At 53.4% G+C, this 17,216-nt stretch overlaps 1 protein-coding gene across 3 annotated transcripts in view; it reads left to right on the plus strand.

Moving 5' to 3' along the window:
* Sptbn4 (spectrin beta, non-erythrocytic 4) overlaps nt 1-17,216 on the plus strand; it is a 105,194-nt gene that overhangs the window by 49,200 nt on the left and 38,778 nt on the right. Inside the window, exons 16-20 of one of the 3 annotated variants that reach the window (XM_045134055.1) lie at nt 102-861; nt 2,940-3,142; nt 8,619-8,709; nt 14,737-14,883; nt 16,111-16,374. In XM_045134055.1, coding sequence (XP_044989990.1) covers nt 102-861; nt 2,940-3,142; nt 8,619-8,709; nt 14,737-14,883; nt 16,111-16,374 — 1,465 coding nt within the window. Of the gene's footprint in view, nt 1-101; nt 862-2,939; nt 3,173-8,618; nt 8,710-10,975; nt 11,045-14,736; nt 14,884-16,110; nt 16,375-17,216 lie in introns of those variants that run through there. The other 2 variants (XM_045134056.1, XM_045134057.1) reach the window with 2 other exon arrangements.

Genomic DNA, 17,216 nt, shown 5'->3' on the forward strand with positions numbered 1-17,216 from the left:
CCAGCGCTTGGATTTTTATCTTGGTTGGGTGGGCTCCCTGCACGCAACAGGGGGTCCCTCTCGTCCTCACGTGGTTCCCTCTTTCCACCCCCGCGGGGCAGATGGAACCGCATCGTGGAGCTGGTGGAGCAGCGCAAGGAGGAGGTGAGCGCGGTGCTGCTGGTGGAGAACCACGTTCTGGAGGTGGCCGAGGTGCGCGCTCAGGTGCGCGAGAAGCGGCGGGCGGTGGAGAGCGCTCCCCGGGCGGGCGGAGCCCTTCAGTGGCGCCTGAGTGGCCTGGAGGCCGCTTTGCAGGCGCTGGAGCCTCGCCAGGCGGCCCTGCAGGAGGAGGCGGCCCTGCTGGCCGAACGTTTCCCAGCGCAGGCGGCACGGCTGCACCAGGGAGCCCAGGAGCTGGGAACCGAGTGGGGCGCGCTGGCCGGAGCTGCCCAGGCTTGCGGTCAGGCGGTGGCGGCGGCCGGGCGCCTGCAGCGTTTCCTGCGCGACTTGGACACTTTCCTGGACTGGCTGGTGCGGGCCCAGGAGGCGGCGGGCGGCGGCGGTGGCGAGGGACCCCTGCCCGGCAGCCTGGAGGAGGCGGACGCGCTGCTGGCGCGCCACGCGGCGCTCAAGGAGGAGGTGGATCAGCGCGAGGAGGACTACGCGCGCATCGTGGCGGCCAGCGAGGCCCTGCTGGCAGCCGAAGGCGGCGCCGAGCTGGGCCCGGGCCTGGCTCTCGACGAATGGTTGCCACACCTGGAGGTCGGCTGGCATAAACTGCTCGGCTTGTGGGAGGAGCGCAGGGAGGCGCTGGTCCAGGCGCACGTCTACCAGCTCTTCCTGCGAGACCTGTGCCAAGCGCTGGCCGTGCTGCGCAACCAGGTGCCCGCCGCTGGGGGCGAGGGGCTGGGGGCCCAAGGGCCTGGAAATGCTTGGGAGGAGCATTAGCACCAGGACCACCGCTGGAACTGTGGCCTTGTCCAAGGCGTGGGGGTGGAGGGGTGTTGGTGAGGGGGGAGGGCTCACGTATGTTATGGAAAGTTGAGTGACGTGGGTCTTGTGCCTTATCGGAGTTGGAGGTGACAGTTTGTGGACCATCCCAAAGATGCGCTTGGAGTGGCTTCGTGTGTTGTGCATTATCTGAAAGAAATTGAAGAGCTATGTCATTGATGGGCCACGGTTAACGACTGTATTGCGGTAGATGAGAGAGATTAACACTGTGAACACTGGGCTGGGGAAGTAACTCAGGGGTGGAGCTTGTCTAGAGTCCACAGTGAGGGGCTGGGGGCGTGGCTCAGAGGTAGAGCACTTGTCTAGAGTCCACAGTGAGGGGCTGGGGGCGTGGCTCAGAGGTAGAGCACTTGTCTAGAGTCCACAGTGAGGGGCTGGGGGCGTGGCTCAGAGGTAGAGCACTTGTCTAGAATCCACAGTGAGGGGCTGGGGGCGTGGCTCAGAGGTAGAGCACTTGTCTAGAGTCCACAGTGAGGGGCTGGGGGCGTGGCCCAGAGGTAGAACACTTGTCTAGGGTCCACAGTGAGGGGCTGGGGGCGTGGCTCAGAGGTAGAGCACTTGTCTAGGATCCACAGTGAGGGGCTGGGGGCGTGGCACAGGGGTGGAGTACTTGGTTAGAATCCACCAGTGAAGAAGTGAGGAGAAAAGAGACTGTTTATTAGATAACATTAATAGGATGAGGTTCGTGGTGTTGATTGTAAATTGGTTATTGAACAGCGGTGTGTGCCTAAATTTGCAATTATCTTCATTGTTGGGGATGACAACTTTATTTTCTCTGGAGGGGTAATTTCGCCTGTTGCTTGAGGAGAGAAGTGTGGTGGTTCCTTAAGCCCAGCTGGTCCAGTTTGGAAGAACAAAGTTCGAGGACTTGGTGTACAGAACACCCAGTTTTCAGATCCTCCGAGAGGTGGTACCAAGATTGGGTGTCGTCAGTTCTGCCGCTGGTGTTATTTAGGGGATACTGACTCGGTTCAGGGACATCTGAGAGTGGGGTAATGGAACCCCCAGTCCTGAAGTTACTACACGTGGAGCTGAAACACCTTTGAAGGACCCTCTAGTGGAGTGGGGTACAGCTCAGTTGTTGAGTGCTTGCTGGCATGAGTGGGGTCCTGGGTTGGATTCTCAGGACGTGCATGTTGGGCATGATGGTTGATGCCTGTATTCTCAGCACTTGGGAGGTGGAGACAGGGTGTTCAGAAGTTCAAGGTCATCCTTGGCTACTTAGGGAGTTCAGGTCAGCCTGAGCTTTTAAGACTGTTTCAACAATAACTAGCCAGTTGTGGTGACACATACCTTTAATTCCAGCACTTGGGAGGCAGAAGTAGGAGGATCGCTGTGAGTTTGAGGCCAGGCTGGGACTACAGAGTGAGTTCCAGGTCAGCCTGGGCTAGAGTGAAAGTCCTACCTTGAAAACAAACAAAAAAGTGAACAAAAAAGAGAACCTTTTTGATTCTCTTATTCTCACTAACTGGAAAACTAACCTCAGAGAGGGAAAGAATTTCCTCGTGGTCACACAGCACCCATGTCAGTGCTCAAAGATTAAAGAGCTACTTCCTGACCGTTCCCTCTATACTGGACACTGTCCTGATGGTGGGCAAAGCTCAGAAAACTAACCACAACCCCATATCCGGTATACGTTATAAGAAATAAAGGCGTGGTGGCGCACGCCTTTAATACCAGCACTCGGGAGCCAGAGGTAGGAGGATCGCCATGAGTTCGAGGCCAACCTGAGACTATACAGTGAATTCCAGGTCAGCCTGAGGTAGAACGAGACCCTACCTAAAAGAGAGAGAGGAGAGAGAGAGAGAGAGAGAGAGAGAGAGAGAGAGAGAGAGAAAGAAGGGTTAGGAGGACCCTGAGGTCCACACTGGCACGTGGGCAGGGCAGAGAGTGGTGGAAATCCTGTGCCAAGTCCAGGGAGACTGACTTGCGCTCCCTCCGTTTTCCAGGAGGTGGCGCTGTCCGGCGCGGAGCTCCCTGGCACCGTGGAGGCGGTGGAAGAGGCCTTGAAGAGACACGGGGATTTTCTCACCACCATGGAGCTGAACCAGCAGAAGATGCAGGTGGCCGTGCAGGCCGCGGAGGGCCTGTTGAGGCAAGGCAACGCCTACGGGGAGCAGGCCCAGGAGGCCGTGGCCCGGCTGCTGGAGAAGTAGGTCCCCAGTTCCCGGGGCCGCAGAAGGTGGGATTTGGGCCCAGGGGCGTGGGGAGGGAAGTCCCGCTTTTGAGCTGGCTGTGCTGGGACACACGGCTGGGCTGGAGGCAGATCCCATTCTCGCACCTCCCAGGACACATGGCTTTCCCACCGATGAAGGCAGTTAGAGGCGTGGAGAGCTGGTATTTATTTATTTTAATTTATGAGGGAGAGAGAGAGAGAGAATGGGCGCACTAGGACCACCAGCCTCTGCAAACGAACTCCAGATGCATGCGCCACCTTGTGCATCTGGCTTACGTGGGTCCTGGGGAGTCCAACCTGGGTCCGTAGGCTTCTCAGGCAAGCGCCTTAACAGCTAAACCCTCTCTCTGAGAGCTGGTATTTTTGTTATTTTCTCCTTCACTGGGACGTAACTTGAGGCAGGAAAGATCTGTCTTGGCCAATGGTGTTAGAGGGGTCAACCAGGGCAGCCTATGTCATGGAGAACTAGAAAGCAGGGTAAAGGGAGATGACTGGCATTTGCCAGTGAGAAAAAAAAAAAAATTGACGAGGCAGGGCCTGCAGCCACTGCAATTGAACTCCAGATGCATGCAGCCCCTTGTGCATGTGTGCAACCTTGCACGCTTGTGTCGCTGTGCGTCTGGCTTGCGTGGGACCTGGAGAGTTGAACATAGGTTCTTGGGCTTTGCAGACAAGCTCCTTAACTGCTAAGCCATCTCTCCAGCTTTTTTTTTTTTTTTTGAGGCAGGGTCCCACTCTAGCCCAGGCTGGCCTTGAACTCATTTTGATCAACCTCCAGACTGCTGGGATTAAAAGCATGTGGCATCACATCGGACCACTCTCCCTCTTTTTTTTTCTACCCCCCCCCCCACTTTTTGTATTTTTTATGAGAGTGAGAGAGAGTGCGAGAGAGAGACAGACAGACAGAATAGGTGTGCCAGGGCCTCTAGCCACTGCAGTCAAACTCCACACATGTGCGCCATCTTGTGCCCATGTACAACCTTGCGTGCTTGTGCCACCTTGTGTATCTGGCTTACATGGGATCTGGAGAGTTGAACATGGGTCCTTAGGCTTCTCAGACAAGGGCCTTAACCGCTAAGCCATCTCTTCAGCCCTTCCATCTTTTTAAAAATAATTTATTTATTTGCAAGCAGAAAGAGATAGAGAAAATGGGCACACCAGGGCCTCCAGACACTGCAAATGAACTCCAGATACATGTGCCACTTTATGTATCTGGCCTTACATGGGTCTGTGGGTGTCATTAGGCTTTAAAGGCAAGTGCCGAAACCACTGAGCAATCTCTCCAGCCCTTCTCCCCCCATTTTTTTTCCCATGGTAGGGTCTCGCTGTAGCCCAGGCTGACCTGGAATTCACTATGGAGTCTCAGGGTAGCCTCGATCTCATGGCCACCCACCTACCTCTGCCTCCCAAGTGCTGGGATTAAAGGTGCGAGCCACCACTCCTGGCATCCCTCTTTTTTAACTTTACTATTTTTTTGATTTATTTTATTATTTATTTGAGAGTGACAGACAGAAAGAGGCAGAGAGAGAGAGAGAGAGAGAGAGAGCACGCGCACGAGAGAGAGGATGGATGCGCCAAGGCCTCCAGCCACTGCAGATGAACTCCAGACGCATGTGCCCCTTGTGCATCTGGCTAATGCGGGTCCTGGGGAGTTGAGCCTTGAACCTGGGTCCTTAGGCTTCACAGGCAAACGCTTAACCGCTGAGCCATCTCTCCAGCCCACCTCTTTTTTTTTTTTTGACACAAGGTTTCATGTAGCCTAGTTTGGTCTCCCTTGAGCTCACTGTGTAGCTGAGACTGGCCTTCCTGATTTCCACCTTCGAAGTAGTGGAGTTACAGCCATGTGCCTCTATACTCGGTTTTTCTGTTTCTCAGACTTTACGTTTGTTTCTGTCATTTCTCCTCCTTCTTCTTCTTTTTCTTCTTTTTGTGGCTTGAGGTCTCTCCATTCATTCATTTGTTCTAGCTGCGCATGGTGGCACACACCTTTAATCCCAGCACAGGAGGCAGAGGCAGGAGGATCGCTGTGAGTTTGAGGCCACCCCGAGACTGCGTAGTGATGCAGGTCAGCCTGCGCTAGAGTGAGACCCTACCTCAAAAAACAAAACAAACAAACAGACAACAACAACAACAACAAAGAAAGATAAGGAGCAGCCACTTCATACCAGGCCCCTTTCTTGGCTGAACATAGATCTGTGGACAAAATCGAGAGAACTCCCCTTCCTAGTGAAAGTGACAGCCCAGCAGTGTGGGAAATAAGGTGAAGTGCCAAGGAGAAAATTAAAGAAGGAAAGAAAGTCAGAAAGGTCAGGGAGTGGTCAGGAGGGACCTTTCAAAGGTGACACTCCTTGAACTGGACACCGAGGACAGTTGGAGCCAAGGCCCTGAGGTGAGAATGGCTTGTTGAAGTCAAACAGGAGGCCACCAGGGTCATGGTAGAGTGGGAAGAGGAGTGAAGCAGTTACTTTCTCATCGCTGGTCAAAACAGCCAAGGCGAAACCACAGACGAGGGCAGGAGAGATGGTTCAGTGGTTAAAGGTGCCTTTAATCCCAGCACCTGGGAGGCAGAGGTAGGAGGATCCCCATGAGTTCTAGGCCAGCCTGAGACTACAGAGTGAGTTCCAAGTCATCCTGGTTTAGAGTGAGGCCCTACCTCGCAAAAACAAAAACAAACAAACAAACAAAAAGTCGCACCTGAGGCGCAAGGGGGGGACACATCTGGAGTTGGTTTGCAGTGGCTAAAGGCCCTGGTGTGCCCATTCTCTATCTGTCTCTCTACCTCTTTATCTCTCTCTCTCTCTTTCAACTAAGTTAATAAAAGTAATTAATTAATTTTTTAAAAAGAGTGAGCTCTTCAGGATTAGCAGTGGACGGACGGACTATAAAATCCCAAGGTGACTTCCCCCCAGTGGCTCACCTCCTCCAGCAAAGCTCTACCCTCTCAAAGGTCCACCAGCTGGTGATTAAATATGAGGCTTAATTACAAACCCATGAGGCCACAGGGGCCACGGTACATTCAAAACCACCCAAGGAGCAACGTTTCAGGAAGGCTGATCATTTCTGCAGAGCGCGTGCAGGTTCTGCGAGATCAGGACGGGCTTGAAGGAGTCCAGTTACCCTGGCTCTCGTCTGTGCCTGGGCTCTGGAGATAGAGGGTGACGAGATGGGCATGCATATGGGGGTGCCTCCAACCCAACCTCAGGCCTTTTGAGCCCCAAAGGCAGGAGGCCAGAGTGCTCAGGGTTGGGGAGATTGGGGCTTGGGTCCAGCCCGGTCAATATACTCAGGCCAAGGAAAGACACCCCAGCCTCCCTGCAGCTCCAGTGGCCTCCCAAACGCCCTGTCTACCAGGCTGTCTTATTATTGGTTCCGACTTGCCTGTGTCTGGGCTGCCCTGACTCTCCTCATTTTCCAGCCCTCTGCCCACTTCTTGCTTTCATGGTCCTTCCCTTTCCCTTTCCTTCCTTCCTTCCTTTCTCCCTCCCTCTCTCCTTCTTTCTTTCTTTTACTTTATTTGTTTGTTTGTTTTGTGGTGCCAGGGTTCAAACCAGGACCCTCTGCTAAACAAGTGCTCTACAGCTGAGCCAGGCCCCCACCCCTCACTGTGGATTCTAGACAAGTGCTCTACCCCCGAGCCACAGTTCTGTTTCTTCCTTTGTTTCTATTTTTCCCCTTTTGTCCCTGTCTCTTTGGATCCCTTTCAGTAATATTCTTCCTCTCAGTCCTCTCTCTCTCACCTTCTCTCTCTCTCTCTTTTAAAATCTTTTGTTTTATATTTTATTCATTTGAGAGCGACAGACAGAGAAAGAGAGAACAGGCGCCCCAGGGCCTCTAGCCACTGCAAACGAACTCCAGACACGTGCACCCCTTGTGCATGTGGCTAACGTGGGTCCTGGGGAATCAAACCTGGGTCTTTGGCTTTGCAGGCAAGTGCCTTAACTGCTAAGGTGTCTCTCTAGCCCTCGCCTTCTCTCTCTCTTGAAGAGTTAATAGCCTTCCCTGAAAATTAAAGGGAACTAAGGAGTTAATAACTATCCCTAAAGCTTGCAGGCAATAAAGAAGTTTGACACTTTCCCTGATTGATGTACTCCCCTTAGCCTAGCTGGCCTTGAAGGACCAGAGACCATCTGAGTGTCCTCCCTTAGACATTCCTGGCTGCAGAAGCCTGTTCTGACCAAGGACATAAACAGCTACAATTTTCTTATCAACCACAGTTTGTCCAGTCTGTCTTTTTATTTATTTATTTATTTATTTATTTATTTATTTATTTGAGAGTGACAGACACAGAGAGAAAGACAGATAGAGGGAGAGAGAGAGAATGGGCGCGCCAGGGCTTCCAGCCTCTGCAAACGACGCGTGCGCCCCCTTGTGCATCTGGCTAACGTGGGACCTGGGGAACCGAGCCTCGAACCGGGGTCCTTAGGCTTCACAGGCAAGCGCTTAACCGCTAAGCCATCTCTCCAGCCCCAGTCTGTCTTTCTGAGGATCCTCCTTATAAACTCACACCCCAGCCTGGCCCAGTGCTTCAGCCTTCATCCTGTGGGAGAGCTGAGGCCCCTCGCTGTTTTCTCTAATAAACAGTCTCTCTGTAGAGATCAAGTCCCGTGTTCTCTTTTGCTTTTCTCTTACACTTTCCTTACATCTCTCTCCTTGGTCTCTTCCTCTCTCCCTGTCTTTTTGTCTTTCCTGCAGCCACTCCTTCCTCATCCTCTTTTTCTCCCCCCACAACCTAAGGCCTCACCCATGATAGTCAAGCTCTCTACCCCAGACCCATCCTCAGCTTTCTATTATCTTTTTTTTTTTTTTTTGTCTCTGGTTCCGCGTCTATATTTATCTCCATCCACAGATCTTTTGGCCTCTTGCTATGGGCATGTGCCTGCTTCAAAGTACCCAAAGTAGTTTTGTTTGTCTCTTAAGTCTCTCCCTCTCCTTGTATCTTATCTTTAAAAAAAATTTTTTTTTATTCATTTGACAAAGAGGGAGGGAGGGAGGGAGAGAATGGGCATGCCAGGGCCTCCAGCCACTGAAAACAAACTCAACACGGGTGCCCCCCTTGTGCATCTGACTAACGTGGGTCCTGGGGAATCGAACCTTGGTCCTTTGACTTTGCAGGCAAACGTCTTAACTGCTAAGCCATCCCTTCAGCCCTCATCTTTTTTTTTTTTTTTTTTTAATAAAAATCTTTTTTCCTTTTCTTTTTTCGAGGTCGAGTCTTGCTGTAGCCCAGGCTGACCTGGAATTCACAATGTAGTCTCAGCGGGGGGTCCTTGAACTCTGCCTCCCAAGTGCTGGGATTAGCCGGGCTCCTCTCCTCCTCTGTTTCACTGGCGCTCTGTCCTAGCAATGTCTCCCTGTCCGCCTTCCTCCCTCCCCCTCCTCCCCCCAGCGGGTGCTGCCTCCCGGCGCCCCTCTCTGCAGGGCCTCTCCCCACTCTTCTCTCCCCCTTCTCCAGGAGCCAGGAAAACCAGCTGCGGGCCCAGCAGTGGCTGCAGAAGTTACACGACCAGCTCGCGCTGCAGCAGTTTCTCCGAGTCTGTCACGAGGTAGGACCTCCAGCTGGGTGGAGGGGGCAGTGATGCCCGCGCCCCCCCCTTTGTAGGTAGGGTGGGATTTGATCCCTGGCAGAGGTCTCTGTGTGTTTGGGGGGGGGGGGTTGTGATGCCCCATCGAAGTGGGTGGTGGAGCGATGGCTCCCTCTGTGCCACCAGGAGGCTCCTGGAGGCCTGCTCCAGAGCGCATGCCCCGCAGGTCCCAGTCTGCCCACGCGGACTCCCGGGAAAGCAGGGATGGGGGGGGGGTCCAGGGTGCCATGGGCAACGGAGCGCGTTCCCGCCTACGGGTCCCCCACGGGAAAGGCACGGTGATTTTTACTTTTCTCTAGAGACCTGTGAGAAGCTCTGTTCTCCAGGAGAGAGGAGGAGCTAGCGAGGTGGGTGGGATGTGGCTGCACCAGTGGCATTCCCTTACTTAGTGATGTGGCTGGAGATGCGACCCAGGACTTTGCACCTGCTAGGCAAGCGCTGTCACGCTGAGCTACATCCGTGGCTCAGCCTTCATCTACTTTTTTTTTGTTTTAATATTTTAGTTATTTATTTCAGAGAGAGAGAGAGGTCCGGCGAGATAAGAGAGAGAGAGAGAGGGAGACAATAGGCGTGCCAGGGCCTCCAGCCACTGCAAACAATCTCCAGACACTTGTGTCACCTTGTGCATCCGGCTTACATGGGTCCTGGGGAATCTAACCTGGGTCCCTAGGCTTTCGCAGCCAAGTGCCTTAACCACTAAGCCACCTCTCCAGCCCTTATTTTATAATTATTATTTTTTTATGTAGGGTCTTGCTTTAGCCCAGGCTGACCTGGAATTCACTCTGTAGTCTCAGGGTGGCCTCGAACTCATGGCGATCCTCCTACCTCTTGCCTCCAGAGTGCTGGGATTAAAGGTGTGTGCCACCATGCCCAGCTCCTTCATCCCTTTAAAGGTGTCCAGGAATCAAGTCCCTTCTACACACTCACAGGGATCACCTCAAGTAGAGATGGTCCAGGCTTCCTTCCCCAATTGAGATGGCTCAGGGAGTCACTGCCTCCTCTCCTTCCTTCCCACAGTATTCCAAAGAGACTTCTGGATTTCGGCCTTCTCAGAAATTTTCTTTTCTCTTTCATTTCTCCTTTTTTATTTTTGAGGTAGGGTCTAACTGTAGCTCAGGCTGACCTGGAATTCACTCTGTAGTCTCAGGGTGGCCTCGAACTCACGGTGATCCTCCTACCTCTGCCTCCCCAGTGCTAGGACTGAAGGCCTGCGCCACCACATTCAGCTCTTAAAATAGTTTTTTAAAAATTTATTTGCGAGAGTTAGAGAGAGGAAGGGGCAGATAGGATACGGGGGCACCGGGGACTCAGGCCACTACAAATGAACTCCAGACGCATGCTCCACCTTGTGCATTTGGCTTATGTGGGTCTTGGGGAATCGAACCTAGGTCCTTTGGCTTTGTAGGCAAGTGCGTTAAGTGCTAAGCCATCCCTCTAGCTCTTATCAGAATTTTTCTGATCCCGAACCACATATATAGTTCTGTCTCCAAACTCCTTCATCAGTGTGACCCAGGATCAGACCCTGTCCCCATGATGAACCATTACCTAAGTTTCCTCCAAACACAGAAGGTTCCGGAGCCAGGTCCTTGGCCTCTTCCCATCTTGAACGTCCATGGAAGACTTGGCCTCCCCACCTGTGAGACAGACAAGGGACCCCACCCTCTTTCTCATCACTGAGACAGCCCGTTAGGAAACAGGCCCCGTTGTCCTCCTTTCCCATTGAAGATTGTTCTGGAATGAAGTATATGTAAGTGATACTCCAGGTCGCCCCTCCCACGACTTCTGCTGTCATGCGGTAGTCAGAGCCCACGCCTGTTCCCACCAGCCATGATGGTTAGGGAGCCCCCCAACCCTCCATTCCCCGTCATCCTCGCCCTCACACTGCTTAGGTCACCTGGGACCTTGGGTGAGGGAATCTTGGGGGACGGCCCAGTCCCCTGTCGTGAGACCGTTCCCCATCATCCTCACCCTCACACTGCTTAGGTCACCTGGGACCTTGGGTGAGGGATGCTCTGCCCTTGGGATATGGTCCAGGCCCCTATGGTGAATTTATTCTGATCTGAGATGATGCAGAAATATCCCTCCCCCCACCCCGGAAAATAATCAAGGAGGGTTGTGATGAATCGGTCCTCCCCCCCCCCCGCCCCCCCCGCAGAGGAGGCAGGCCGGGCGCGCGTCCGCGGCGGCGCGGGGGCGAGGGAGGGGGCGCGCGCCCGCCGCAGCCGCAGCCTCGGCCGCCGTCGCAGTGGAGGGCCGAGGCCCGTCCTCCCGCCCGCCCGCAGGGACGCCCCTCCAGGTCTGGGGTGTGTGTGTGCGTGTGTGTGTGTGTGCGCGCGCGTGTGTGTGTGTGTGTATGGGGGAGGGGGCGTCCAGCGTGTGCGCGCGCGCGGGGTGGGGGCGGGGAAGGGTCCGGCGCGCGCTCCCGCCGGGTTGCGCGCGCGCGCGCGGGGAGGGGGCTCGTGCGCGTGCCCGCGGGAGGGCTGCGGGGAGGGGCGGGGGCGGGCCGGGCCGGCGCGGGGACCCCCGCCCTGGGGGAGGGGCGAGGGCGCCGGGAGCTGTCGGCCCAGGAGCTGGGCTCCCTCGGAGGAGGGGGCTGGGGGGAGCGCCGACCTGGGGCCACTTGGCATCCCGCGTCCCCCTTCCCTTAGGCTTAGAGTCCGCTTCTCCTCCATCTCTCTGGAATGTTCCTCCCTGGACCATCGGTCGGGGGTCCGTGGCAGGGTTGATCTGAGATTTACCCCCAGGGTCGAGGGGGTTTCTTTCCTTCCTCTCCCCCACACCACATCCTTGCCTTTTGCAGCAGGGTTTGTTTCATCTGTTTGTTTTTTTGAGGCAGGGTCTCGCTCTAAGCCCAGGCTGGCCTGGAATTCACTATGTAGTCCCAGGGTGGCCTCGAACTCACGCCGATCCCCCTACCCCTGCCTCCCGAGTGCTGGGATTCAAGGCGCCACCACGCCCGGCTTTTGCAGCAAGGGTGTTTCGCAGCTTTGGGTGATGGGGTGAATCATTTTGATGGGGTGCTCTGCTTCGGGCGGATCTGATCTGTGTCCGACTTGGAGGGGCTTTCCCTTGGTTCTGGGTGGGTGGGTAGGGGGAGTCTAGCTTAGCGGTAAGTGTTGGTGGTGGTTGGGGGCGATCCGAGGCTTAAGGACGGATCGGGTACCATCTCCGGGAGCGGTTTTGCCTTCGCTGTGGGGTCTCGGTCTCTTTCCTGCGAGTGGGAACCCTGCCAACTGAGTTGGGCTGGGGGGATTCAGCATTTGACTTGGGGTGTGTGTGTGTCCGGACGCCCTGGCCCCCAGAAGAGCACACGCTCCTCGGGGGACATGGTGTGCTGTTTGGCTTGCTGAGGGATTTGTCCTTCTGGATGACTGCATTTGCCTCCCGGGACCGCGGCAGAGTCCGTGTTTCTTTTTTTTTTTCTTCCCCAAAAGGAGGGAGAAAAGTCTTGTGATTGGAGGGCGGGGAGGAAGGAAGGGGTGGAGCAAACTGTCCCAGGTGACAGGTTTGCTCATGCGTGGGGAGGTTTTGGGGCGCAAAAACTTCTTAATAAATACATTTTCCCTCCCCTTCAATACCTGGGCCAGGCCTATGCTACGCAGGGGTTTTTTCCACTGAGCCACGCTCTAGCCCTTGCAAGTCATGGGGCTGGAGGGGGGCTTGGAACGCAGCCCTGTGGTGGGTCGCGGCTTGCGGTGTGAGTGGCTGGCTGTGTTGACCGAGGGGAGGTAGAAAGAGCTTCACTTTGGAGGGCTGGTCTGGGAGGCTCAACCTGCTGGGAGAACCCTGGCTAGATTTTGGCATAGATTGGTGCTGGGGAGCAGAAGGCAGCTTTGGGGGTGGTGGTGGTTGTTGGTATTGTCTATTTTTATTTCTATTTATTTATTTATTTGACAGAGAAAGGGGGGCTAGAGAGAGAGAGAATGGGCGCACCAGGGCCTCCAGCCACTGCAAATTGACTTCGGATGAATGTGCCCCCTTGTGCATCTGGCTAATGTGGGTCCTGGGGAATCGAACCTGGGTCCTTTGGCTTTGCAGGCAAACGCCTTAACCACTAAGCCATCCCTCCAGCCCAGTATTTTTATTATTTCTTTTTGGTGGGGTGGGTTTTTAAAATTTTTTTATTATTGTTAACAACTTCCATGATTATAAAAAATATCCCATGGTAATGCCCTCCCTCCCCCCACTTTCCCCTTTGAAACTCTGTTCTTCATCATATCCCCTCCCCCTCTTAATCAGTCTCTCTTTTATTTTGATGTCATCATCTTTCCTCCTATTATGATGGTCTTGTGTAGGTAGTGTCAGGCACTGTGAGGTCAGGATATCCAGGCCATTTTGTATCTGGAGGAGCACGTTGTAAGGAGTCCTACCCTTCCTTTGGCTCTCACATTCGTTCCTCCACCTCTTCGGCAATGGACCATGAGTCTTGTAAGGTGTGATAGAGATTGCAGTGCTGAGCACTCCTCTCTCACTTTTTCCCAGCACCATAATGTCAAGGTAATTAAAAATTATTTTATTTATTTATTTGGCAGAGAAAGAGGGAGGGAAAGAGAGAGAGAGAGAATTGGCATGCCAGGGCCTCCAGCCACTGCAAACGAACTCCAGACACATACGCCCCCTTGTGCAGCTGGCTAACGTGGGTCCTAGGGAATAGAACTTGGGTCCTTTGGGTTTGCAGGCAAATGCCTTAACAGCTAAGCCATCCCTCCAGCCCTAAGACAGTTTTTAACAATGTAAAACTAATTGTCCGTGTTTAATTCCAGCAATAGGCCATTCTCACAGGTATTTGGTCTTCTTTGGGCACTTGGTTCACTTTTTTTCTTCATTCAAAATAATTTTCATTTACATTCCAAGCTACCAGGAAAACGATAATATATTATCATACAGGGTCCCATCTGAGGATATTGCTTAAAGATGTGGTGTGCTCTAATCTCATAAATCACAATAATAAGGTTTTTTTCTGAATATAAAGACTTTTGATACCTTTCCAAAAGCAAAATTGACTTAAGAAATTCTGATAAGTTGTTGTTTGAATTAAGCTAATTTTGTATACTTTTTGTAAACAAAATACGACTTAAGATTTATTTTTATGTATGTATTAGAGACAGAGAGAGGTAGAGAAGGAGAGAGAGTGAGAACGGGTGCACCAGGGCCTCCAGCAAAGTCCAGATGCATGCACCACCATGTGCATCTGAACTTATGTGGGACCTGGAGAATTAAACCTGGGTCCTTAGGCTTTGCAGGCAAGTGCCTTGACCACTAAACCATCTCTCCAGCCCGTTTTTCAGTGTGTGTGTGTGTGTGTGTGTGTGTGTGTATTTATTTATTTGTAATAAGAGAGAGGGGATGCACTCCAGGGCCTCTAGCCACTGCAAATGAACTCCAGACACATGTGCCACTTTGTGCATCTGGCTTTATGTGTGTACTGTGGAATCAGACCCTGGGCTATCAGACTTTACAAGCAAGTGCCTTTAAATGCTAAGCCTTCTCTCCAGCCCTTGTTTGCTTGTCTTTTAAAATATCTTATTTATTTATTTGAGAGAGGAAGAGGCAGAGAGGGAGAGAGAGAAAGAGGCAGATAGAGAACGGGCACACCAGGGCCTTTAGCCACTGCAAATGAACTCCAGACGCATTTGCCACCTTATGCATCTGAATTATGTGGGTCCTGGGGAATCAAACCTAGGTTTCACAGGCAAGCACCTTAACCATTGAGCTATCTCTCCAGCCCTTGTTTGATTTTTCAAGGAAGGCTCTCCACTCTAGCCCAGGCTGACCTGGAATTCACCATAGAGTCACAGGGTGGCCTTGAACTCACGGCGATCCTCCCGAGTGCTGGGATTAAAAGATTGCGTCAACATGTCTGGCTTCCCACCTTTCTTCTTCTCTAACCCTGTCTGTCAGCCCGGAAACCGAACCTGGGACTTTCTGGGGAGTGGGGAAGGGCAGGATGGGCAGATTGGCTGAGCCCCCCTACCCTGCCGCCCACAGCTGGATGGCTGGATCCATGAGAAGATGCTGACGGCAAGGGATGGCACCCGGGACGACGGTCACAAGCTGCACAAGCGATGGCTCCGGCACCAGGCTTTCATGGCCGAGCTGGCTCAGAATAAGGAGTGGCTGGAGAAGATCGAGAGGGTAAGGATGTCCAGGCAGCCCCCCTGCCCAGCTGGATACCCACCCCTCACGTCTGACACCCTCTACTGCCATCCGGCTGGGCTGTCTGGCACCCCTCGATGGGTTCAAACTGGCTCACTGTCTGCTTCTAGTTGTGTGACTTGGAGTGTGCATATGACTTGTGAAACCAACCTCTCCTAGCCTCTGTTTACCCATTTGTAACCTCATCGAGCTTCCCCTCATATCACCTAGGGCATTTGAGAAGGAAGGCCACAGGTGGGCTGGGGAAGCACCAGTGAAAATGAACGTTGGGGGTCTCCCTGTAGCCCAGGCTGACCTGGCATTCACTGTGTAGTCTCAGGGTGGCCTCAAACTTACGGTGATCCTCCTACCTCTGCCTCCTGAGTGCTGGGATTAAAGGCGTGCGCCACCATGCCTGGCTAGGTGTAGCATCTCACCTGGGCTTTGGCACATGTAAAGTGTATAACATAACACCAGGCCCCTCTGACTATGGTTTATGCTCTTCTTTTTGAGGTGCTGGACTTGAACCTAGAGCCTTGTGTTACTAGACCACAGCTCTACCCCTGGCCTACAGCCCCAGCCCAACTCCAGCCCAACATCTCCCGCTTTCTGTTTGGCTTTGTTACCAGAGACAGCACCCATGGCCTTGTGTATGCATGGCAAGCACTGCTCCGCTGAGCTACAAACCCAGACCTCTTTTCTTTTCTTTCTTCCCCACCCCCCCAGGAAAAATCTCACTGTAGCCCAGACTGACCTGGAATTCACTGTGTAGTCTCAGGGTGGCCTCGAACGCCCGGTGATCCTCCTACCTCTGCCTCCCGGAGGTTGGGATCAGAGACGTGCGCCACCACGCCCGGCTCTGACCCTCTTGGATGGTCTTTGGGGCATATAAGTTGGGGGCATATGGCAAAGTCAACCTTTCTTTTGGTCCTATCCCATGATCCTGACTGTATGGGCATCAATAAGCCCATCTGTTTCTCCCTGTTTCCTTCCTGCGACTGTCTTTCATTTTGTCTGCCTCCCTCCTCATGCCCGTCTGTCCCTTTGCTGTCTCTCTTCCTCGGCTCCTTACATCCCTGGGCCTGTCTCTGCATCTTTTCTTCTGTCTCCACACCTCTGCCGCCATCGCTCTCCCCACATATCTCCTGGGTCCTGACACCTTTCTTTGTCTCTCTCTTCCCACCTGCCTGCATCCTCCTGTCTCCCACCACCCACCCCTCCGGGCAGGAGGGCCAACAACTGATGCAGGAGAAACCCGAGCTGGCAGCCTCGGTGCGGAAGAAGCTGGGCGAGATCCGCCAGTGCTGGGCTGAACTGGAGAGCACCACCCAGGCCAAGGCGCGGCAACTCTTCGAGGCCAGCAAGGCGGACCAGCTAGTGCAGAGCTTCGCCGAGCTGGACAAGAAACTCCTTCACATGGAAAGCCAGCTGCAAGATGTGGACCCCGGTGGAGACCTGGCCACCGTCAACAGTCAGCTCAAGAGGTTACAGGTACGGTCCAGCTGGCCAGGTGGGTACGGCTCAGGAGCCAGCCCACTGAGGTCTTGCAACCTATAAATTATTATTTTTTTAAATATTTATTTATTTGAGAGACAGAGGCAGATAGAGAATGGGTGCGCCAGGTCCTCTAGCCACTGCAAAGGAACTCCAGACGTTTGCACCACCTTGTGTCCCTGGCTTACGTGGGTCTTGGGAAATCAAACCTGAGTCCTTTGGCTTTTCAGGCAAGTACCTTCACCACTGATCTATCTCTCCAGCCCACAATGCAGAAATATATATATGCATGTATGTATGTATGTATTCATTTAATTACTTTATTTATTTATCTGTAAGCAGAGAGAGAGCGAGAGAAGACAGACAGAGAGAAAGAATGGGAACGCCAGGGCCTCCAGCCACTGCAAATGAACTCCAGACTCATGTGCCCCCTTGTGCATCTGGCTTACATGGGTCCTGGGGAATAGAACCTGGGTCCTTAGGCTTCACAGGCAAGCGCCTTAACCACAAAGCCATCCCTCCAGCACCGACCCAGAAATATTTAATGCAGAGGTTTATCTCACTGTGTTGAAGGGGCTGACAGGACAGAAAAGGAACAATGAGGCTGTCCAACTAGGAGGAACTGTTGGAAGAACCAGCCATCACCCTAGAACATGGGGTCCAAAGCAAATGGGGGGAGGGGGATTAGAAACAACCAACATCCTGAAAGGTTCTCAGGACCTGGATACCTGTTTCCTGTATAGAGAAACAAAGGCCCAGAGGTAGATGAACCACTTTGTCCAGGATAAGAATGACCTTCCTGGAGCACTTCCTCTCGGTCGAGGCCCACTGGCCTCTCC

The sequence above is a fragment of the Jaculus jaculus genome, chromosome 14, assembly GCF_020740685.1.
Source record: "Jaculus jaculus isolate mJacJac1 chromosome 14, mJacJac1.mat.Y.cur, whole genome shotgun sequence".
Lineage (NCBI taxonomy): Eukaryota > Metazoa > Chordata > Mammalia > Rodentia > Dipodidae > Jaculus > Jaculus jaculus.